This window comes from Papilio machaon, chromosome 9 (genome assembly GCF_912999745.1).
Source record: "Papilio machaon chromosome 9, ilPapMach1.1, whole genome shotgun sequence".
NCBI lineage: Eukaryota > Metazoa > Arthropoda > Insecta > Lepidoptera > Papilionidae > Papilio > Papilio machaon.
Genome location: NC_059994.1, coordinates 7,729,139 through 7,753,363, shown reverse-complemented (window position 1 = coordinate 7,753,363; position 24,225 = coordinate 7,729,139). Strand labels below are relative to the sequence as shown.

At 35.0% G+C, this 24,225-nt stretch overlaps 5 protein-coding genes across 9 annotated transcripts in view; 2 read left to right on the top strand and 3 right to left on the bottom strand.

Annotated features, from left to right (window-relative positions):
• Positions 1–254: 254 nt before the first annotated feature.
• On the bottom strand, positions 255–4,209 carry LOC106711843. The gene is made up of 3 exons (XM_014504249.2): positions 2,933–4,209; positions 2,440–2,679; positions 255–2,253 (listed from the first exon to the last, which is right to left on the bottom strand). Exons 1-3 carry the CDS (start codon positions 4,107–4,109, stop codon positions 260–262), a joined length of 3,411 nt encoding a protein of 1,136 aa, XP_014359735.2. The 5' UTR covers positions 4,110–4,209; the 3' UTR covers positions 255–259.
• Positions 4,210–4,485: 276 nt separating this feature from the next.
• On the top strand, positions 4,486–5,022 carry LOC106711847 (transmembrane protein 258). The gene is made up of 2 exons (XM_014504254.2): positions 4,486–4,586; positions 4,658–5,022. Exons 1-2 carry the CDS (start codon positions 4,581–4,583, stop codon positions 4,895–4,897), a joined length of 246 nt encoding a protein of 81 aa, XP_014359740.1. The 5' UTR covers positions 4,486–4,580; the 3' UTR covers positions 4,898–5,022.
• A 281-nt stretch (positions 5,023–5,303) lies between these two features.
• LOC106711840 (potassium/sodium hyperpolarization-activated cyclic nucleotide-gated channel 2) lies at positions 5,304–10,726 on the bottom strand. Its single transcript, XM_045679493.1, has 10 exons — positions 10,628–10,726; positions 8,078–8,252; positions 7,840–7,954; positions 7,610–7,732; positions 7,280–7,378; positions 7,089–7,162; positions 6,722–6,839; positions 6,237–6,460; positions 5,870–5,997; positions 5,304–5,457 (listed from the first exon to the last, which is right to left on the bottom strand). Exons 1-10 carry the CDS (start codon positions 10,699–10,701, stop codon positions 5,304–5,306), a joined length of 1,284 nt encoding a protein of 427 aa, XP_045535449.1. The 5' UTR covers positions 10,702–10,726.
• Positions 10,727–11,684: 958 nt separating this feature from the next.
• Positions 11,685–17,640, top strand: LOC106711833 (F-box only protein 9). Its single transcript, XM_014504240.2, has 11 exons — positions 11,685–11,819; positions 11,993–12,097; positions 12,378–12,518; positions 13,028–13,178; positions 13,618–13,760; positions 14,248–14,411; positions 14,768–14,962; positions 15,149–15,284; positions 16,044–16,160; positions 16,739–16,923; positions 17,477–17,640. The coding sequence occupies exons 1-11, from the start codon at positions 11,817–11,819 to the stop codon at positions 17,478–17,480; spliced, it is 1,344 nt and encodes a 447-aa protein (XP_014359726.2). The 5' UTR covers positions 11,685–11,816; the 3' UTR covers positions 17,481–17,640.
• Positions 17,641–19,731: 2,091 nt separating this feature from the next.
• The window catches only part of LOC106711853 (diacylglycerol kinase theta), a 29,860-nt gene continuing 25,366 nt past the window's right edge, over positions 19,732–24,225 (bottom strand). The window contains exons 14-19 of one of the 5 annotated variants that reach the window (XM_045679196.1): positions 24,010–24,186; positions 23,576–23,717; positions 22,694–22,849; positions 22,145–22,301; positions 21,878–21,985; positions 19,732–20,321 (exon numbers count right to left, since the gene is read on the bottom strand). In XM_045679196.1, the coding sequence (XP_045535152.1) occupies positions 20,208–20,321; positions 21,878–21,985; positions 22,145–22,301; positions 22,694–22,849; positions 23,576–23,717; positions 24,010–24,186 (854 nt within the window). In that variant the 3' untranslated portion in view covers positions 19,732–20,207. Of the gene's footprint in view, positions 20,402–21,877; positions 21,986–22,144; positions 22,302–22,693; positions 22,850–23,575; positions 23,718–24,009; positions 24,187–24,225 lie in introns of all 5 variants that reach the window. The other 4 variants (XM_045679197.1, XM_045679199.1, XM_045679200.1 and 1 more) reach the window with 4 other exon arrangements.

The following is a 24,225-nucleotide window of genomic DNA, read 5'->3' as shown; positions in this document are numbered from 1 at the left end:
ATACATATTAATATTTACAAATTGCATTCACATTAAAATAATATATATACAGATTATATAACATACTAGCTTTTACCCGCGACTCCGTCCGCGCGGAATAAAAAAAAAAAAAGAAAACGGGGTAAAAATTATCCTATGTCCTATTCCTGGTTCTAAGCTACCTGCCCACCAATTTTCAGTCAAATCGATTCAGCCGTTCTCGAGTTATAAATGGTGTAACTAACACAACTTTCTTTTATATATATAGATAGATTTTAGATTAATTTTTCATTAATTCTATATTTTTTACATTAATTTTGGTCATCGGTCTAACAGATGTATTCATCATAGGATCTTTATTGCCTTGAAAGTTTTGATATTCATTATTAGATATATCTGGTACTATTTCTACAACTTCCTTTTGATTTATTATAGGTATTTCTGTAACCATTCGATTAATTTCATTAACGGATACATCAGGCATACTGTCAGATGTTATATCATTTTCTAAAAAGTGAAAATCATTGTGCATAAGATATAAAGATTCTAGTGGAAAGTTCATATCGAAACGAGGCAGCATTTTAGTGTCATCTGAGTTGTCATCTATTTCTATTACATCGTTCTGCTGATCCGATATTTCTGGTAATACGACATTCGACAGATCCATATGTCCCGAGTATTGCTCACCCATATCCATTAAATATTGATCAATCATAGATGGATTATTGCTCGTATTATTTATACCCATGTTATAAAATGAATCAGATTTCACTTCGTTTTTAATATTTTTATGGATTTCCTCTAATGGTGGGGACGCTTTGTATTCTCTACTAATGATTTGGGTATTAAGACCTGTACACATTCTTTCCAAGCAGGGAGATTGTGTATTTTGTTTGATCGTAGCCTCTAATTTTATATAACTGGGGTCGTTTGCTTGAATTTTCGGTGGAGGTGGCAGTATTGTCATTGTGTTAACGTTCATTTGTTGGTTAAATGTGAATATTTGAGGGTTATCGTTCATTTCATTATCAACTGGTGTACTCGCAGCATCTTCTAGCATATTCTCTTGAGGGTAAGCCATTATATTGTTGGGTGACTCACTCAACACTGGCTCCGGTTGCAGCTGCATAAACTGAGTCGTTATCAAATTGTTAAAAGTCACCGGACCTCCCAAACCGAATCTTTCGTTATCTTCTAACCTTTTAAATGCCATCTTTTGTTGCGAATGAAACATGTTTTCCTGATCTGGACCTTTTAGTATCAAATTACTTTTAACAGAGATCTTTGCTTTCTTTTTGGGAGCTCCTTCTGGGTCGCTACTAATATTAATAGGGGAATGACTAGACGAAGGAACTGGCAAAATTTGAGTCGGCTTAATAATAGGTCCAGTGACCTTTGTCATCGGCATTGATATTTTATCGGCGGGCTTCAACATTATATTATTCCTAAGGGATAATGGAACTGGTGGTAATCGGATCGGGAAGTTGCCCATTATATTATTACTCATCGGAGAGTGATTTGAAGCTAGAGAATTAACGCTACTGTTTTGTAAGAGTTTCTGTTCCATTGATACTGTCGTGTTTAAAAACTCGTGAAGATTGGATTGATTTTCGTCGTATGTTATTTCGAGGATCTGTCTTTGTGGGGTATACTGATGTCTATCCATCATGGTGTCATTAGAACTTTCAGATATCAGACAATCTGAACTGCTTTCGACCTTTCTCAGATCAGTGACCATCGCATGGCTATTGTACGTAGGTGTTTGTATTTCACTGGTGGGCGTCGTGCAGTAGTTCTTCGGATATTCTTGTGGCATACTCTCAGAGAGACTGTCACAGTCATAAACTTCTATTGGTATCGTATTTACTGTGTTCGGATTAGAATCTTTGTTAGGATCTGTTGTGTGACTTGTTGTGTTGTTAGATTTCTCCTCATTACTTGGTATAGTCCAGCTAGGTTTGTTAGTTTTGCCCGTCTTCATATCAACAAGAAGCTGTATACCTTCTTTATCTCTGTGTGTGGTGAGATGTACCACATACTTTTCTTTGCTCACCGATTTGAATGGACAATATGGACAGCAGTGTACGTCGCTTGAATTGACGTTAGGATGTTTGGAGATCATATGCGAAGTGAATATAGTAGACTGTATGGCAGTGTATGGACAATATTTACATTTGTAAACACCTTCCTTGGTATGCATTCTCTTGTGGCGACGCATCGCGTTGTGGTCTGCTGACCGGTAGTTGCATTGATTGCATGAGTATGGTTTATCACCTGTAAAAATAATTTGAAATGCTACTTATTAAGTTTTTTTTTTAATTCCGCGTGGACGAAGTTGCGGGCAAAAACTATTTTCATTAATAATATATAATGTAATACTGAATACAGTGGTTTATCCTTCAATTTTACGATATAAAAACACCATTTGTTACAGTATTATACTTGTAAACCATGACTAACCTGTGTGAGACCTTAAATGCAGCTTAAGTTCTCCTTTCCTAGCAGCTGTGTAGTCACAATGCGAGCACTTGAATGGTCTGAGCTTGTCATGTACCGTATTAATGTGTGCTCTCAGCTTTCTCTCATTGCTGAACTCTTTCTGACAGATATGACACTGTGCGGGTGATGAGTCTCGCTTGTGGATCAAGTTGTGCTTTGAAAACTGATTGGAATTCTTAAACGACTTAGTGCAGATTGTGCCTGTGAAATGTACAATAATGTAACAGAAAATAGAAATTAATAAAATTGTATGAATTTATGTATGACTGATAAATTTATCTAGTTTTCAAAAATACAGTTGAAAATTAACATAATATTGGTTAAAATTGCATTTTGTTTTTGACTACCAAAACCATAGAGGCTAGCTATCAGTTATTGACAGTCTTTCAGACAATATATTTGACTGTATTTATTTATATTCAAGCAGATATTAGATTAAAATAAACCATCTTACATGTATATGCTTTAACACTTCCATGACATTTCATATGAATGTTATAAAGTCTATATTTTTTAAATGTTTTAAAACCACATATTTCACACGTAGGTAACTCCATGTCAACAGCATGTACCTTCCACAAATGTGTATGTAGTGGATCTACTCCGGGACATACTTTTGCACACTCCGGACACTGCAGTTTACCATTCTGATGACATTTTCTATGATAAGCCATATTATTATCATCTTTTAAACGTACATAACAACCACCAATCCCACATGGCTTTATTAATTTTTTATCTGTATCAATTGTCTTTGAATTACCATCATAAGTGTGAGAGTAATTTAAAATTGTTCCAGAATCATTGGCTACTGGAATTTGTGATTTATTATATTCATTATCTTTTTTACTCTGTGGTGATGGTGAGTTGTCTAGAACATTGGCAATACGTGGTATTGATGATATGAGATCGGGAGTAACACTTGATACTTGAATTAGATTACAAGTTCCGTTGGTTACACCAGCCTCTGAAACATTAACATACTGAGTTGATACGTCATTACTGTACACTATGTTTATGCTTGCTCCTTGAATCACTTCTTTCGGATCAACTTTCTCAAAGTTAGGTGTGCTCATGCTATTCAATTCATCAACAGATATATATGCAACACCTTTCGGTAGAGATTCATTATTTGGATTAATAGAATCCGGTACTATTTCAATGATTTGTGGAATTTTAATATCTGCTAAGTCCTGTTGATTCGAAGGAGGTGGGTCTTCGGTCTTTTTATCTTCTTTTTTTAATTTCGCATTTTTAAGTGCTATTTGTACTAGACTTTTTACCATCTTTCTGACATCTTTGATACCCATTTTATGATGGTTACGAAGGTGATTTCTTAGAGTTTCCTCCGCATCGAACACGCTCGTGCAACCGGGGCAAGAGATCTGAATATTGTCGGCGAGGCCATTAGTTTTAGCCAAGTCTGGGTGGACAGTGAAAAGGTGGAATTTTATATCATCCTCCGCTAGTGCCATGTACGGACATGCTTCGCACTTAAAAAACACCGTAGACCCTACTGATTTCTCTTCATAAGAAATAACCTTTTCCTTAGGTAGGGGAGGTTTTGTGTCACCTCCACCACTCTGTCCATTTATGTTATTGATATTCATTATAAAGCATTTGGAATTCATTGCTTGTATCGTAAAATTAACTTATGTTTTACATTGTTACTTAAATCAAAATGCTACAACATTTACCACACAATAAAGGTTATAAAGACATAAAATAACATCTCTTTGCTTTTATTTTAATATTGAAATTGACTGATAGGACAAATGTCATTCAATCTTACACTAAATGTCAGTGTCAGTGTCATCGGTTACCAGTTTTCAGTTTAAAACTAAAAAAAAAGCGATGTTTTAATACCTCCTTCTTATTTCGTTTTTCTTACCTGATGTATATGTATATTTAATATAATTTTTAATCCATTTTATATAAGAGTAGGTTAAAGAAATAATATTCATCGGTTATTTCATCTACGTGGTTGTCAAAAAGTTATCAAACGTATGACGTATCCTAATTTCTTCTGACGTTGACTTTAGCGTTCTTGCCGGTGGTGCAAAGTTTTGTTTTTGCAATAATTCTCACTAGGAATCTTCAAAATGAGCGTAAGTAAACAATATATAGTTCATTAGGTTTCAATTAAGTACAATGTTTTAAAAGTATATATTTTTTTTAGTTGGAAATAGAATCAATGGTTCGATACACGTCGCCGATAAACCCGGGCGTGTTTCCACATCTCACTTTACTACTGCTCGGTATCGGCATTTTCTTCATGGCGTGGTTCTTCGTATATGAAGTAACAAGCACGAAATCAACCAGAGATCTCTTCAAGGAACTTTTGCTGTCACTCGTCGCGTCTTTGTTTTCCGGCTTTGGTGTTCTATTTCTATTGTTATGGGTTGGCATATATGTGTGACAAAAACGTAGTATATAAGTATGATATAGTGTCTATTTCTCGAAAATGTTGAACCAGTTATGATTAATGAAAGTGATTTCTTGTTTATTATAAGAAAAATTAAATACATTATTTCATAACTTTACATTTCATTTATTGACATCAAAATATGACTTATACTTAGATACCAGGCTCCAAAGTAAAAGCCAATACCCCCAGACAGTGTATAAGATGAAATTTTAAATAATGATAGAAAAAATGGGAACAATAAATAACTCATTCTAATATTATTTTATTGATATTTCAAATGGTTAAACTTAAAAGTATAAGAACTTCTTAATCAGTGAAAAATCTACAATCTTGTGTCCATATTTTACTTAAGACAGAGGATAAAATTGTAAAAATTGTCAATGTTTTCATGATCACATTAGCTGAGTAATGTGGTAGCAGAGGCATCTAGTTCCACACGCTTCTCCCGCTGTCTACGGAACTCATCATCCAATACCACAGTCTCATGCATCCGTTGAGCTGCCAGCTCTTGCAACCGATTGTATAGAACTTGGTTTGTCTTTACTATTTGTCTGCAAAATGTAGTGTGCTTTTATTATTTTTTTTTTTTATTTACATGGCAGACTTACAGCTAGAAAACAACAGTATCATTAACAAGATAGTTAACATACAGCTAATTACTAGTCCACACTTATAGCAATTTTAAATCAATCTTATGTGAATAATGGTATCCCACATTTTTGATATTTCCAAGATATATTTACATTAATTTGTTGAGTAAAAATTATATATTATTTATTAAATTTAAGAACAGTTTTAAGTTCTGTAAAATTTCAATTGAAAACATAAGATTATTTAAAGCCTTTGAAGAATATGTTCATTAATTTAAGTTTTTAATAGGATATATCAGTCCACTGTTTGATCTAGGCTCCTACAGTGTTCAGTACTTCGCTTTAGTTGTCTAAGTTACTATATGAATAATACCGGAAGTTAACAGCGTCGAGCCGGTAGACCTGCGTGATCTCCACTGACACGACGGTGGCGACGCGCTTGCTATCCGCCATCAATAGTGCCACCTCGCCGAAGTGGTCACCATCTTCTAGGTGGCAAATCTATATAGAATGGAGATACAAATGAAGTGGTTCAGGTGATGATAAATGATCTGCAATCCCTAGAGTTTTGTTCTTAAAGAAAGGTACTAAAGGAAACAGGGAAGTGGATAGCCACAGCCTCACTTATAGCTAAAATAACGTCGTACGTGTATACGATGCACTGTGTGCTACATATAGATTATAAACCTGAATAATCGAATCCAACTTTTAAAAATAAACTATTTTAAACGTATAGTAACCTCAACTCCCTTCAAAGAATAAACAGCGACCGTTCCATTAGCTATAAAGTACATGCAATCCCCGTTATCACCCGCTCGCATCACGAGATCATTGGGTAGGTACACCTCAGGCTTGAGGCAGCCCATCACCGCACCAACCACGCTCGCCGACAGCCCCTCTAGCAGAGGCAGGCGGTTCACCAGCTTGTAGCACGTGTGCAAAATTATCTCGTGACGTAATTGATCTGGACAAAAGTAAAATAATTTCTGTAAAGCGTTGTTGGGGAACTTCTCATAAATCGAAAATTCCTAAATTGAATCTATGTTTACTATGTGTTTATTACGAGTTGATATTTACTTTACACTAAAAGCGCGGGATTTTTTAAATAATGGTATGGTTTCCGATTTGTTGTTACAAACTGTAGCAACATTGCTATGTTGTTATTTGAAATAGTCTCCTAAACATCTTCAGTGACAAATGATTTCTTAAAATCTCCAAAAATAACCTGATAAACATTCTAGTGTATCGTCCTCCTTGTAGTACTGCTCCTGGTATCTGTACCTGTAGAACTCTCTCAGACGTATCTTCAGTTGAGCTGGGAGCTGTTTATGTTGCATGTACGCCTAATAAACATTTAAAAAAAAATAAACATGACAAATAGACTAACGTTGCGGTAATCATTTTAGTAAATCAATGGAAAGAAAGTACAAACGAGACATATCCTATAAACTTCTTGTGATCCTTTATTTTCTTTTATATTCTGTAAAGGCAGTAAATGTCGAGACGAAGAACGAGAACATTACGAAAATCATATTTTAAAATACGGCATTATAAAACGTAGTTTAGAAATAGTATCACGAAGTTCTCATCACCTCCATCTGACTGAGAAGTCCATGGTATCGCGTAGCAGAGTTATAATATGTCATATATATCTTCAACAGGAAAACTGCAATAGTTTAAAACATTTGATTTAAACATTACGAAAGTAGTAAGCGTTTAGGCACGATCATTAATCATTTCGTTCAGAAATAAATTTAATTATCATAAGTGTGCTAGAACTCACTTAACGTGTACACCATAAACATTGCTCCGTAAAATACGATAAGGGAATAGCAGACAAACTCTTCAACTGTTGAAACTTTGAGCATTGAAGGATCTACTCCTGAAAAGGAAACATATATTAAGGTAGCCACAATTTGAAACTTAAGATGGAAATAGACTTTTAGTGTAGAAGAACCAGTAGTGGTTCGTTTAATGTTAAGCAATCTGACAACGAACGCAAACACCTGCCACACTAGAGGAACTGAAGTTTCGTAAATGCGGGAATTATTCACTTCCACCTCAAGCTTAAAAATATGTTGAATACCTAATCTTTAAAATATTGTTGTCTAACCGACTAACGCGCTCAGGGTGATGAAGAGCGCCTTGTTGTAGCGCACGCTGGGAGAATAGGACGACAGGTCGCCGCTCGTGCTGTTGAGAAACAGCGTGTACTGCCTGGGCATCTTGCCCGTCCCTAAATTAAAAATAGTGTGCGTTTTCTATACATTTCTGTATACTCAGTATGGTTAAATTTTCGTCAAAATTAAACAGTTAAAATAGTAACTGTAAAGCAATTCTTACAGTAATAACCGAGAGCAGGTAGTATGTAAATGATACAGTTGGTCCAGTGCACTGAGATAAGAAAGAGCAGCGTGTGTCGCACCGTGCGATGCCAGATGTACGACTCCGTGAACAACTTTAAATACAGAAAGAAATAAAGTTAACCTATTTGTGGCGTTATTTTTCTTTTATTGTATTTTGTGAGAAATAAATCCACAAGTCAGACAATATAGTAATGAATTTTATATGTTATAGCCACCAGCATAAAAGGCTTCAAGTTGCGAACAACGGTGGCGATCCGCAGCACTCGGAGCGTCGCCATCAGGTGTCCGAGTAGAAGATAGCGGTAGCCGATCAGCTCCGTATGCAGCAGCACGTATGCCAGCGGCAGGCACGATACGAAGTCCACCACAAACCAGCCCCGTAAATAATGCCTATTTACGAGAAATTTAAAATTTATTATAATTTTTAAAAACCAAGCTACAGCAATCAATTGAATAAAAATGGTGTTGAATAAATTATAGCGAATCCCTATTAGGGATTGTGGGAAGGCAACACAAGCTGTTTGTGGTTGTCATTGAGATTAATGGACATTGACATGACAATCTTGACATTTACAAATTTGTTTGCGTTTTACCGGACCGGAATTGTTTTATTAATTATATTATTTTACTAATAATTAAGTTAAATGGTATTGTGACATGGAAATGTTGTGATACATTTTGATGTTTTTTGTGTAATCGACGCTTTTGTTCTATATTTGCAAAGATATTGTATTGTTTTATTTTATGTATAACTAGACCGCGATTCCGTCCGCGCGGAATTAAAATAAAAACGTAATATTCTGTACCTAATTTCATCAAGATCCATTGAGCCGTTACAAAGATACCTTTAAACAAACATCCATCCATCTAAACATTCGCATTTATAAAATTAGTAAGATTTGTCAGTCCTTGTCGTTAACGAAATTAGGTGATTTTTATTTAAACCCTAAATTCATACACATAGATTTATAAATTCGACATAAATCCAATAAGTTCATTGAACTGCACTCGAACACTTGAACATTCTAATAAATGTTCAATAGTGGTTTGCGGTGTTGACCATTTTTTTGCGATAGCAGGACATTTGCGACATTAAAAAAAATGGTTTTACAAGTTTTTTGTTAAACCATGTTGGCTTCTCAGAGACCCTAAAATAGACTGCCTGACAGCAGGACTGCCCCATCCCATGCAGGAAGATTTTTAGGATTAACTAAAATGGTATGTTTAAAAAAGTTAAAAGTAAAAAACGTGTAACAACTTAATAAAACTATCTTCCACTTTTCTGGAACCACTGTTCTTTTAAAGCATTAAATTATTTTAACAATCTTGGCCTCACTGGTATTAGGCATCCTTTAGTCCTTAACCTCACACACTGTCCCCGCTTAAAATGCAGAAATTACTGATGCTTAGCTGCTGTGCTCACCTTCGAGTCATTAAACACTAGCAAATAATATTGCAGACAGTGACCGTTTTAGCTCCAGTAACACCCTGGGCAAAATTTCTATGGAGCCTCCTTTTTTACCATGTCTAGGAAGAGGAGAAACAGGGTTATGTGAGACTCATTCACAGACCTGTTGCGTCCCTCCCTGGCCAGCGTCCTGGTCAGTTCCTGGTCAGCGTCCTGGTCAGTCGTGCTGTCACTGATTACAGATAGTTGTCCGGTATTGTATAAGTAAAATGACATTTTTGCTTCTGTAATTATTTTATACTGTTTTGATTTAATTCTATTTCAGTTGATTACTTCATGAATTTCGTCCGCATTTACGTCCTTTGCATTTTACAATATTAATTTCTATGAAATACTTATATTTCGATATCTTTAATTTAGTGCATATTTATATGAACATCATGCCTAGAAGAAAGTCGAAACTTTCATCATATTCTAAGAAAGCGAAGATAGAAAGATTAAGGCGAGCGAATGAAACTCAAGAAGCTAGAGAAAAACGCCTGACAGAATCTCGTTTAAGGCAAGCATTGCGTAGGTCAATGGAAAGAAGCCCAGAAAGGATCGAACGTTTAGAGTCACATAGAATCAATCAATCATTGCGAAGACGTCGAGAATCTGAGACGTCTAGACAACATCGTCTACAAAAAGATTGCCTCCGAGACGCTATCTCGCGAAGTTCAGAATCGGAAGAAGCTAGAGAGATGCGATTATTAGATCAGCGGATTTGACAAGCTATTTCGAAAGGCTTGGAATCGGAGGATGCTAGACAGAAGCGATTAGAAAAAAACCGTACTCGACGTGCCGAGTCACGTGCTTTGAATCGGGCCCTATTGGAAAACCCTGATCGTAAAGAAAGAAAACTGAAAAAAGTCCAGGCGATTAGCGACCAAAAAAATGAAGAATAAGAGAGACGACAATTTATGTAAATACAAATGTTTCGGTATTGGAAACCCACAGTAATATGTTGACTAATGAAAATCTTGAAAGTGGAAAGTATTTTGAAGAATTTTTCGGTGACAAATTATTAATTAAATGTTATAAACAGATTATTATGTTGTTTTTTTTTAAATAAAATTTAAGAATCCAAAAGATACGCGTATTGCAATAGATATCTATTGAAGCAAATGAATTACTGAAAACATCCTATTTACTTTTCACATGATTTACTTCTGCAGCTTGGCAGGTGAAGTATGGCAACATAGGTATGTGTAGAGGCCACGGACTTTGGTAAAGCTTCGCTTCGGCGACTACGCGCATTTCGCGGTGAGTTGATTGATCGGCCTAATGAGTGGTAATGGTTTTGTAATAAATCACTCACCAAATAATTCTGCGTCGATTCACCACAATATTCTTTTCGACATTTCGATAACCCATTTTGAAATTAATACACATGTCGATAAAACACACAGCGTGTAGACCAAGTAATACGGAATCTACGACATGAAGTCTTGGGCCTTCTTCTGTCTCCAGGATATAGCAAAGTCGGAAGGTCGAGCAAACAATGTGGCTAATGTTTATGACGATCATAAAACTGCACCAAAATAAACTGAAAATTCAATTTAAATTGAATCTTATATTAATCAGATTTCCAAAGAAATGGCGTAGTATGTCATAGTTTAAAATGTTTTCGCTTTTTAGTTTTAATAATGGTGAAGATTTTTTACCTGAACTTACTATAGGGATGGATAACGTCTTTTCCTCCTTCTATTACTTGGCGGTGTCGTTCTACTATTATTTCTGCGTGGCTACGAAAATGTTGAAATATCATTGGGTGGCTTGCAGAAACAATAAAAAGTTTCCTGAGAAATTGTCCACTTTGTATTTTTTCTTTGGATCCTAGAACAATATTAAATAGCAAAAGTGTGTATAGGCCAAATCATTTCATGACCAAAGCATGTTTTGCTGTTTTTGTTTTTAAATACTAATCAGCAGTACAAATCTCTTAATCAACCGTTATTAAAATTAAGTCATCTATCCCATCTTTTATTAGGACTTCCATCAAGACCAGGCTACGCTATTAATATGAATATCAGCACAAGTTTTGTATCATACAATTTTTTTATTATACTACAAGATTGAAATTGATATTGAACTATATTAAAAATAAGTTTTACTATCAATTATTTTAAGGAGAAAGCAATTCTTAATTTTCATGTATAAGCATCCATACCTAAGTTGTCAATGTTCTTTTCTACTGCTGCAGCCATATTTTAACAAATTTTTATTACTTTATTAGTTAAATTCTTGAGCAGGAGGAAATTAAAAATAATTGAAAAAATATTTTTAAACCGTTTAAACCTAACGCTGCAAAAATTGATTTGTCATTTTGACGGTTTGTCAGTTTAACATTGACAGCTTGTTGACATTTGTCTATTTATTATCAAGAAAGAAATAAATGGCCTATTTTTTATAATTTAAGTAAAAAAAATACTCCGAATGATGGATTAATAACCAACATACTACCATTTAATAACCAAAGTATAATTTCCATTTGAGATTTATTATAAATGGTGAGAATTAACATTTCATTTATAGGTCAATAAAACGCATATAAAGTTCACAATATTTTGGATGCAAGAAATAAAGTACGCTATAAAAACTATCTGACAAAATGTTTCTTTTGTTATTTATGTAATTTTATACTTTTATGTAAAATAAACAAATATACTTTATGAATTTGTAGGCATCTACCTCCAGTGATGAGCAGGAAGATTCTTCTTCCTCTCTTACTAATAAGCTATTAAAAACCCGTGATGCTTTGGAGAAATTGAGTTTAGCTAATGTTCAGGTAATTTAATTTTTTTATTAGTAAAATTTCTGGAGTTGTCACATTTCATTACATAAACTTTCCTCTTTTGATATGCCATACAGTTTTACACAAAGTTGAATGTTTTTTAAATTAATATGGTAAATAATTACATGTTAATTTATAATCAGTAAGCAAAATAAAAAATAGAACTTATAGATTTCTGAACTGATTGATTTAATTACTGTTACTGAGTTTTGTTGATGCAAAAATTAATTAACTAGTCATTTTTATGATGAATTTATCGCTTCTATTTTTATAGGTAACAGATGGAGAAGATGAGTTAGCAGCTTTCAGACAACAGTGGCAGCGCGAATTGGAGGCTACTCCTTCACCACATAGAGAACCTCCTCGACAACAGACTAAATCAGAACCTGAAGAACCTATTAGTGATGAAGAAAAGGTAAGGCACATTGTTGACAAAGTTATAATGTAACAATGTAGTGTCCAAATATGTAATTCATAAATATTATATTACTGTTGTAAAAAACAAATGTTTGCATTTGTTCTTTTTATACATATTTTAATATTTTTATTTATAAGCGAAGCGAAGCGAATTAAATGAGATAAGCTATAGGGTAATTAAGAAACTTGATTTAAAATGTGGTTTAAGGCAATAGAAATAAATTGTTAAAGATGCCATAGTCAAATTTATTATTTTAAGATTTATTAAAATCTATCATATCATTGTAATATTATTAATTTCGATGTAATATGTTTAAACTTTTGTGAGACATTGTAATATATTAATTAAGAACTTGTTAACTTACGTATGATCGTCCGGTGACCGCACCGACTAGTTTCGGACCCATCTGGGGTCCATTTTAAGGAGAGTGTCAGTGTTGTACTGAGTCAGTGGGACACAGTACATGAGTTTAGTCGTTCTGATTTAATTTGATGTTAATATGTTAGGCAAAGCAGCTGTTCCTCCGTGGCGTGGAGTTGGAGAGGAGCGGCAAACTGTATGAGGCTATACAACATTACAAGCGATCCATGCAGATTGTGCCTGATGTGGAGACTAGACTTTATGAGAGCACTGATCACAGAGCTGATACTCCTATTGGTGTGTATTAAGTTTAAAATGAAAAAAAGTACAACATTTTTTAACCCAATCAAAACATGATCTATTGAAAAGAATGTTCAAATTATTTGTGTACGATGTTTCAGGCTTGCAATATTCAATTGTAACATACTAAAGTCTATATTATCTATACTAGCTGTCGCCCGCGACTGTATCTGTGTCTGCATATGTGTTCTTCCAGACTATGTTTTACATTTGTGTCAAATTTAATTAAGATTCGTTGAGCCGTTCCGGAGATACCTTCCAAAACACATCCATCTAAACTTTCGCATTTATAATAGTAAGATTATATTGTTTATAAGACAGTTATTGTCTATGTATTTGATATTTATGGTTTTTCTTGCAAAAATCGATATATCGTCTTAAACAATGTTATGTTAAGATTATTTAGAGTTATTAAAGTTTAGTAATTGATTCACAGAGGAGCTGAAAGTGGAGGAAGTGAGAGAAGCGGAGGATGTAGATAGTGATGATGAAATGATAGAAGGTGAGGACCTTGTGACTCGGCTGCACAGGATTCTTGCAAGGAAGGGAACACTCTGTCAACCGGAGTTCACTACAAGGGTAAGAATGTTTAACTTTTTCTCGTTTGATTCCTTTTGGAATTTTGTATTTGGAGTATATGATTCCCTCGCTAACTGAAGGTTTCTGAGACCGAAATCCCCGTTTAAAACGTATTTTTATCTCTATTTTATCAATGATAATGACAGGGATGACGAATATGTTTTATGCAGAGATTGTGGTCTCAAAAACCAATGCTGAGTCAAGGTAATATTTTTCTATCGTATGTTTTACGATTTTTCATTTCATTGTGACTCTTAACAACTCAACAATTTTTAATAAATGATAATATTTAATTTGTATTTTCGAGTTGAATAGTTGAATTTTTAGTTTGATAATTTACTAGCTGTCGCCCGTGACTCCGTCCGTGGCGAATTTAATTAATATCCATTGAGTCGTTCCGGAGATACATTCTAACATCCATCCATCCATCTTAACTTTTACATTTATAATGTTGGTAAGATTACTGTATTGATGGTGTTTGTGTCAGGGTGGTCATATATCATGGCTGCCGTACGAGGTGGTGCAGCTGGTGTTGCGCTGGGCGGTGAGCGCGGACCTGGACGCAGTCACATTGGAGAGGATATCTGCCACCTGCCGTGGTCTCTACCTAGCTGCAAGAGAACCTGATATCTGGCGGCTGTTGTGTGTCAAGTTAGTTTCTATTGCAGTACATAACTTCGTTTCGTCTGATGAGTGTGGTGCCGGAGGCCTAATTTTAGTCTTAATTCCTTACCGTCCTTTTCTTATAAGGAAAGGATGGGAAGGGGAAGTGGATTTGATAGAGGAGGGGATGCACAGGAAGGCGCAATATTTTATTTCTGTGCGACTCCTCCTCCGTCGATAAAAGGTAGGCAACGCATCTGCAATAGCGGACGTCTACGGGCAGTGGTCGCTTCGCCGTTTCGGCGAATTTAGGTGGCCGCTTGCTCTTTTGCCACCTTATAATATATAAAAATAGCAATTTTTATTGTTTGATTTCTCTTATTTGGTGACGAGATATATTTCAGGACATGGGGTATAGAGTGTGGGGTGCCGCGTGGTCACGGGTTCACATCCTGGCGACAGATGTACATAGACAGGCCTCGTATCCACCTTCACGGTTGTTACATAAGTAAGACAACGTACCTGCGCCATGGAGAGAACTCGTACCAGGACCAGTCTTACCGACCTTGGTATCTGGTCGATTATTATAGGTACCTTAGGTATGTATATAATAATATTTACTAATAAATATTAACACTAAGTGATTGCTTAATGATTTTGAGTGTGGCGGAATATTAAAAAAAGGGAAAGATTTGTTTGTTTGTTTTTTTTTTAATTTCTCGCGGACTTTTTTTTTTAAGTTTTAAAATGAATATAGAATAGTAAATGTATGGTTATATGTGAAGGTTCTTCCCTGATGGTGTGGTACTGATGTGGACTACAGCGGAGGAGCCGGCATCATGTGTGGGTCAGCTGAAACACCGCGCTGCAAAACCCAGCCTCGGCATCATGCCGGGTCATTACAGGCTTGTTGGAGATAAGGTCTGTTACTTGTTTTATTATGTTATACTAAATAACTCGTTAGGTATTCTTTAAGTTGATGAATTAACCGAATCCTTTATTCATATCTTACTAATATTATAAATGCGAATGTTTGGATGGATGGATGGATATTTGTTTGAAGGTATCTTCAGAATGCCAGAAAGAAGTCAAGAAGAATAGTCTGAAAGAACAAATACACTAGTTATTAAGATTACTTTATTCCGCACGGACGAAGTCGCGGGCGTCAATTAGTAAAATACATTAGTATTTCTTTTTTTTTATTTTATTTTTTGTACGCGCAATAATACTTATATGTTTCTACTAGCTGACGCACGCAACTCCGTCTGTACGGAGTTAAAAAAAAACATAGTAAATAGGTTATGTATTCTTTTAGACTATGTTTTACATCTGTGCCAAATTTCATCATGATTCTTTGAGTTCTGGAGATACTTTCAAACAAACATCCATCCATCTAAACATTCGCATCTATCTATATATATAAAATAAAGTCGTTTTAGTTACACTATTTATAACTCAAGATTGGTGGAACTGATTTAGTTGAAAATTGATGGGGAGGTAGCTTAAAACTAGGAGACGGACATAGGAACTTTTTTATCTTGTGTGCTTTTTTTTATTCCGCGCGGACGAAGTCGCGGGTAAAAGCTAGTTTATAATATTAGTAAGAATGACTTAGGAATTATTTTATGGAGTCTTTTAAGAATTGCTGCGTGCTAGTTGCTAGAATCATATACTCTGCAGGTTGTGATAGTGATAAAGAAGGTGAGCAGTGAGAAGAAGTCTGCGCATGCGACCAACACACGGTTCAGATCCCGCAGGAAAGAGATACACGAACACCAGGAACAGATATTTCATCTGGTCAGTACAGTGTTACCAGTATAATTAATTATAGCATATCTTAATTATATATTTAATAATTGCAACACTAACAATTTAACCATGGTATTAATCCGTTTAAAAAGCTTTTAATAGACATTTAATGTAAATTCTTTGTTACAATTATCGTCAGCATCTTGTTACAAGTATGTACTTACTAGTAGTTATACGCGCAGAATTAAATAAAAAACTTAATAAGTAGCCTATGTGTTATACCAGACTGTTTTCTACATCTGTGCTAAATTTCATCAAAACTTGTTGCGCCGTTCCGGAGATATCTTCAAACAAACATCCATCCATCTATCCAAATTATATGTATTATAAATTTTTTTTGAACTAATCTTACTAATATTATAAATGCGAATGTTTAGATGGATGGATGTTTGTTTGAAGATATCTCCAGAACGGCTGAATGGATCTTGATGAAATTTGGCACAGGTGTAGAACATAGTCTGGACTAACAAATACGCTACTTATGAAGTTTTTCTTTAAATTCCGCACAGACAGAGTCGCGGGCGACAGCTAGTAATAAAAAATTTGTTTGTAATTGTTATAATAAGGAGTTGGAGTTACACAACGTTCGCTCGCGACGCAACTGGCAGCTGTCATGGCGTCACTACGCTGTGTCTTCGCGCCGCGATCAATGGACGCAGTTCGAACTCTCGCCTAACAAGTTCCCACCATTCGCCTTCAGTCGTGTGCGCGCCTACACAGCTGAGGCACACGCCCCCCTCGCCGCCCATACGTACGTACACGTACACACTTTTACACATACACACGTACACTAATACACGTATACATTTATACACGTGTACACTTACACGTTTACCCATGACGTAATACCCCCATGAAGTAATAATACCTGATGATAGTTCCGTGGGGATACAAAAAAGTCCATAGAGAGGGTTGTTTTTAACACCGCTTATGTAGCTTCCATATCTGACGGTGTAAGTTATTTTTTTTCCCTTAATACAAAAAAAGACCGTAAAAGATTAATTAATAAATAATAAATATAGTGGTATATTCAGAATGAGCATTTGTGAGAGGCTCGATGTCTAGCCCTCTCTTATTGTTGGCTTCTGACATCAAATTCCCCGTTTTAAGACATACTGTTGTCTCTGTTTGTCAAATATGACAGGGATTTTGGTCTCAGAAACCAACGGTTACTCCCCCAACGTATACATAAGCTACACGCACATGAGTACACAATAAAGTAAATTACACATTACACTATTTGAGGTGTGTAAATGTGTGAGATTAGTGTAAAAATTTATACATTATGATGTTTCTGTTTTCAGGTAAACGTCTACGAAAGTCGGTACGTAAAGTTCTGTTGTAAATGTAATTTGTATAAATGTTGCCATGAAACAAAATCAACAAATTATGTAACTATAATGTAAGTGTTAAGTGAAGATAAAAATACTATATTTTGGGCTCTAACTCTTATGTGGATTTAAATTTAGAGATTTTTTTTTCTTCTAAAAAAGTACATTTTTTCTTTTCTCGTAGTTATTATTTAGAAAATAATTTAATCAAATCTAATAATTTTTTTTGAATGTAATATTTAATTTTATCTGTTTTTTTTTTATAATCTGTGATTTTCTATAAGCCCATATGAACGCACAACAGAGATGCAATTTATTGTTATTGCTTCATGCACTAAATTATTGTACATAATTCACGCCAACGATAAAAGCAATATTATTGATAATATGCTTTAAATATATATTATGTAAAATTCAATACGACAAAGTAAGTATTTTTCTACTTAAATCCTTGATTAATATTGAAAATTATTCTGTTTTGCTTAAAAACGTAAATCGAGAAACTAACCAATGAAAGATCCGCCATTTTGACGTAAATTATTAGCGAGGGAAAAGTTTTTCTTAGTCTGCATATAAATAATGGGAATAAATTTTACTTGCTGATGTGAAATACTTGTCCTTTTTTGTAACGAATTTTTCAAATCATTGTCTCTACGAGCTATTTTATATCTACTCGTAAATGTAAAAAATATGTACATATGTATTTTCGCTAAAAAAGATGATTATAATAAAAGTGATAAAAATAAAAAAAACAGATCTATTCATTTTTAATACTACTACTAATTGAAAATTGAAATTAAACATCTATCGGAAATCACGTGATGATTTTTTTTTAAATAATTTTAAGTCGAAGGTTGTAATAAGAAATGTCAAAACATTTTGTTTCATTATCTGTATATATATTGGGAATAAAGCATAATTTGTTTAAAATTGTATTTTTATTTATCTACTAGCTGTCGCCCGCGACTCCGTTCGCGTGGAAATAAAATAAAACTTATTAAGTAGCCTATGTTTTCTTCCAGACTATGTTGTACATCTGTGCCAAATTTCATCAAGATTCGTTGAGCCGTTCTGGAGATACCTTCAAACAAACATCCATCCATCTAAACATTCGCATTTATAATATTAGTAAGATATTTTAATGTCTAAATAAAGAATACATAATAAATCTGTTTAAATAATTTTATTTTAGGAGCGAAAACTGAAATTACATTAATTTTACATGTTAACTAAAAAAATAAATAATAGTATATATTTGATAAATATATTATAATTTAAAGCATTTTTTCTATTGAACACAGATAAATAAAATACCTAAATCTGTACTTTTTATTTATTTAATAATAAAGTTTTTTTAAATATTATAACTGGCTTATAATACATCTTACACATTATTCTAATAATTTATGTCCATAGAAAAAGTTTATTACCTTTTTTATTTTTAACAATTACGATTAATAATTAAAAAGGTGTTTTTTTAAATCAGTTATCTGGTAACATTGCATATGCTCTTTCTCTAAGTACAAAGCTTTTATTTCACGGAACAGAATCTATTTGATTTTGTTTTTATTTAAATAGGTTAAGTCTTTAATTAACTAGCTATTTAATTGTTTATCAAATCTATATTATATTATCTATAGGATAATGTAGGACATAATTGAATTCTAATTATTACTGTGGAGGGGTACCGGTAATGGTAGGCTTAGAAACAGATAGATGGATTGCGTAATGACGAAGAAAGGAGTGACGAAAGATTATATGGAGGACGAAACTCTACTTAAGTGGGCCAAGGACGGGGAGATGATGATGGACATAAATATTTCTAATTTATCTAGTTTATTTTATTCTTTTTAATTATAAATTAGTGGCAGATTTATAGATATTCTTACAAATGCAGATATTTTTAACTACAACTAGACGTGCGTTATTTGGCTTATGTACAAGATAATTGTTATACATTGTTATTTCGTTATAAAATCACTATAAATCCGCCACGAATTTATTATGTAATGCACAAAAACTATACTTTTTTTTATTCTAAGCAAAAGGTAAAAAAATATTATAATTACAAAAAAAGATTATTAAAATGAAGGTCTGTAGAATAATATTTTATTTAGGGTCTTATACATGTACTATTTCTATTGAATAAAATAATTTCATGTAATATTTATACACATATTACATTGTTATGAAACTTGAACCACTATAATTATTTAAATTATCTAGTATTATAGAGGTAATGTAAACAAGATTTAGTATTCAATAAAGTTCAGCAATTTACAATCAGTCTAGAATTGTAATAGTAAAATTAGAAGACAAAAACTATAACCAAATCTATCCTATGACATAACTATGACGGACTAGCATCTACGAGTACATTTGTCCATACATACATTAGACGGGCACATACATACATATTTCATACATTTCCCACACAAGGCGAAAATAAAATAAAACCATATTTACATATTGAAACGTTTATTTATACACATCATCAAATATACCCGTCTAGAAATGAAACAACGACTAATGACTATAAATTTATTTGTTCATTAAGTTATATATTATTTGTTGTTTTTTTTTAAGTTTTATTTACAGAGGTTTTTAAGTTATGAAATGACTACGACTACGGATAGGGAGTGGCGAGCGCCTCCGCGGCCCTGAGCCCGGGGCGGCGTCAGATGAGGCGCTCGCTGAGCCAGATTCAGGAGTCGGGCGGGAGCGGCGGCGGCGGCGGCGGCGGAGGCGGCGGCGGCGGCGGTAGGCTGGGCTCGGTGCTGCGGCGGCGCACCTTGCCGCGCTTCTTCAGCATCGTGGCCTGCGGAAGCGCGCGCTCAGCTACGGGCCGCCGGGGCCCGCGGACCCCGAGCCGCGCTTCGTTTTCTTCAGCATCGTCGCCTGCCGGCCACAGCACCTCAGCCACGGCGCCGAGCCGCGGGATTTACGCGCGCTTTCTAATCTAACTCGATCTACGTGGCTCTACGGCCGGCGGGCTTTTGCCTTTGACGCCATTTTGAATGTTTGTAACATTAAAATGCGATGATTTTTTAAATCCAAAGATTGATTTAAAGTTATTCGGATAAATGACATAATTATATTAGTATTAAATTAGCTCACGTTTTATTGTTTGAACTTGGAACAGATTTAACAATTCGATTTCTTTGAAACTTTGTTGATTTATTATTTGTAATCTGAATTTAAGTTTACTTCTCATGTCGATTCAATTTACAGTTAACGTATATCAGTTTAATTTCTTAGGCGAAATTTCCATTATTTAAATCTAATATGTGATTTGCAACACTAATATGACTATTTAAAAAAAAAATAGCGCGTAAGTCCCACGTTTCGGCTTATAATCCTAATCGTTCAATTTTCAAGAACAGACAACTCAATTTATGTTTTTTTTTTACTCGGCAGTGTACAGCGAATCATGGCAGCTGACCGCGTGACCACTGAACGAACATTTTCACTTGCATACATCTAAAGCAAAATGTTTGTTCGAACAGCGCCGGCTCTAGGCGATGCGACCGGCGCGATGTGACGCCAGAAAACGTTTCCCAACATACATAATTGTATATACATACATACATAAACATCTCACATATAAATAATATAAAGCACTTTAGGCGAAAGCTCATAGTTTGTTTTTTATCTTCACAAACATACCAGTTATTTGTCCTTACTATGAACATTTAAATCCGTTATTTAATAAAAATAATTCTATAGAATAGCGTCTGGGGAAAAATTATTCAAAAGATGATTGGAATGATATCAAGCATGTGTGGTTATAAAAAAATATAAATAACATGTTTTGTGCGTATAGTGCTAAACAGTGATGCATAAATAACGTTTTTATAGCCGTTAAAACGTTTTAACGAAAAATGCAACTATTATATCTTTATTCATAACGTTTTTTCGTTATAACGTTAAACAGCTATTTATAAAAATAACGAAAAAGCGCCCTGTGCCGGCGCTGCTCTGCGAGTTAAAGCGCGGGAAAAATAATAACAATGGAATAATACTAATAATTGGTGTTTAAAAAAATTATTATTACGAATCGGATAAAAATTTGAGTTGTTCGTCTTTATTTGTATTTGTTAATGTTAATTACATTTAAATATGTACATATAATCAAAACAGTGCAAATGTTAGATGAATAGCTGCTTGAAAGCCAAAGAATATAAAAAACATGATATTTTTAAGGCAGAATAAAAAGCAATTCTATTAGATTAAATTTGATTGCTTACTAGTTTCTAAATTGTTAAAAGAACGGCAGGATGAAGACGAAGGAACATGAACATTCAATGATAAAGCTACAGTGTCAGTGAGAGAGCAGAGACAAGCTGCGAGTGAGAATGGTTGGAGGAGATGTACCTTGAGGGCGGACTTGAGCACGACCACCTCGCTGGGCGCCGCCACCCACGGCTCACCGTCCACCTGCACCGGGATCTCGCTCTTCAGGTTTATCTTTATGTGTCCGCCCTGAAATATGTGTCTACTGATTGTATGATCTTAAAACTTTTTTCTAGGAATAAAGGTGCTCAGTTTTTTTTAAATTTTCATACTGAACATTTTTACTTGAAACACGAATGTTTAGTAAGTTGTGTATGTTTTTGTGTTGTGTTGTGTTGTGTTGTGAACCTGTGCTATCCGCATGGCGCCGCGCAGACCGGACTGTATCTGGCCGAGATGCACGACGCCGGTGACGCCGACAACCTCCAGCATACCGTCCCAGTGGTTGGGCTTGTTGAACTGGTCATCCTTCTCCGGACCCCAAGGGTTTGCGCCCGAGCCCCAGCTAACGTCACACACGTTTATGTCATGAACACAGCGTTTAATTGAAATAAAAAAACTCGTCTCTTGTTTCGCGAATAGATCTGATTTGAGTTGATTTCGTTATTAATCAGTTTAAGTTCTCTTATCGTGGATTTCTTAAACCTAAGTCTCTGTATAAAACATATCGTCATCTCTGTCATTATCTTTCACGAAACGGAGACAATAACATGTTTTAAACGGAGATTTTGATATCAGAAAGACCTTCCTTCTTCAAAAAATTAAATCTAATTTGAATCAAATTTGTCGCCTCTACGGAGACCTACCAAAAATTAAATCTTGCTATAGTTCAAGGCTTTTAGGCTCGAAATAAATTTTATGTTTATTTCCTAGTGTTCTTATGTAGGTGTTGATTACCTGAGTATGTTAAGTATGATGATGCCCTCCACAGCAGGCAGGTCGACTGGCCGGCCGTCTACTTCCAGCCGCACCGCCTTGTGCAGGTCCTTGCACATCTTGCGGCCCACCATCTTGCGTAGACCCATCTTCACGTACACGCCCTTATTGCGTAATCTATACAACATGTTGCCTTGTTTAACCTGAATATCACTTTTTTTAAACGTTTTACAGGAACTAATCATAACCTTACTTCTTACTAATATTATAAACTAGCTTTTACCCGGGACTCCGTCCGCGCGGAATAAAAAAAATGCACACAAGATAAAAAAAGTTCCTATGTCCGTCTCCTAGTTCTAAGCTACCTCCCCATCAATTTTCAGCTAAATCAGTTCGACCGATCTTGAGTTATAAATAGTGTAACTAACACGACTTTCTTTTATATATATAAGATGCGAATGTTTGGATGGATGGATGTTTGTTTTTAAGGTATCTCCAGAACGGGTCAACGGATCTTCATGAAATTTGGCATAGATGTAGATCATAGTCTGGAAGAACACAGGTTTATTATTATGTTTTTTTTAATTCCGCGCAGATGGAGTCGTTGTACTATACATAAAAAACTAGACTATGAGGCACTATAGAAATTATTAGCATGTTGCCGCGTATCTACCTGAAAATATACCTGAAAATCTGTATATATAAAAGAAAGTCGTGTTAGTTACACTATTTATAACTCAAGAACGGCTGAATCGATTTGACTGAAAATTGGTGGGCAGGTAGCTTAGAACCAGGAAACGGACATAGGATAATTTTTACCCCGTTTTCTATTTTTTTTTATTCCGCGCGGACGGAGTCGCGGTTAAAAGCTAGTTTGTAATGAAGGCTCTAAACGAAGGTTACCTGCTGTTAAACTTGTTGGGGTTCTCCTCCCTGGCGTTGTGGAAGTCGAGGCAGAGATCGGCATCGATACCGATGCCGAAGTAGTTGTTCATGACGAGGATCTGCGAGTTGTCCTCACTCTGCGACCCTGTGGTCACAGACGCTGCAACGTGAGCGACACATCTCAAACAACGCGCCTCAACAACATAACTAAGTTGGTGAACATTTATTGCTAAGAAAAAGCATATAGAAGTCAACGCACGAGCAATTCTTCTGGTATATTCCTTTGGTGTTATATTCGTAAATAATTATTTAAAATATAGATTTGTTTTTATTTTAAGTATTTTTTTATATTACTCTATAAGATTGTTTTGTACTCGACTTAAATCTAGTAATGGGTTGGTTTGGTTTAATTTTAGGGATGAGAGTGTTTATTATTAACAACTTTCACTGACCTGGCAGCTGCTTGGAGAGTTCTTTGGGCTCGTCCTGCTTGTCCTCGGGGTGGAAGACGACCGTCCACCGGTCGAGGCGGATTTCCTCCGCCTCGATGACGTCACGCAGCAGTGACAGCGGGTCCTCGCATCCCGTGTAGCCCGAGCCCCAGCGCAACACGCGAGCCAAATCGTTACCTATTACAATGGGATAAAGACTATTATTGCATAACTTGT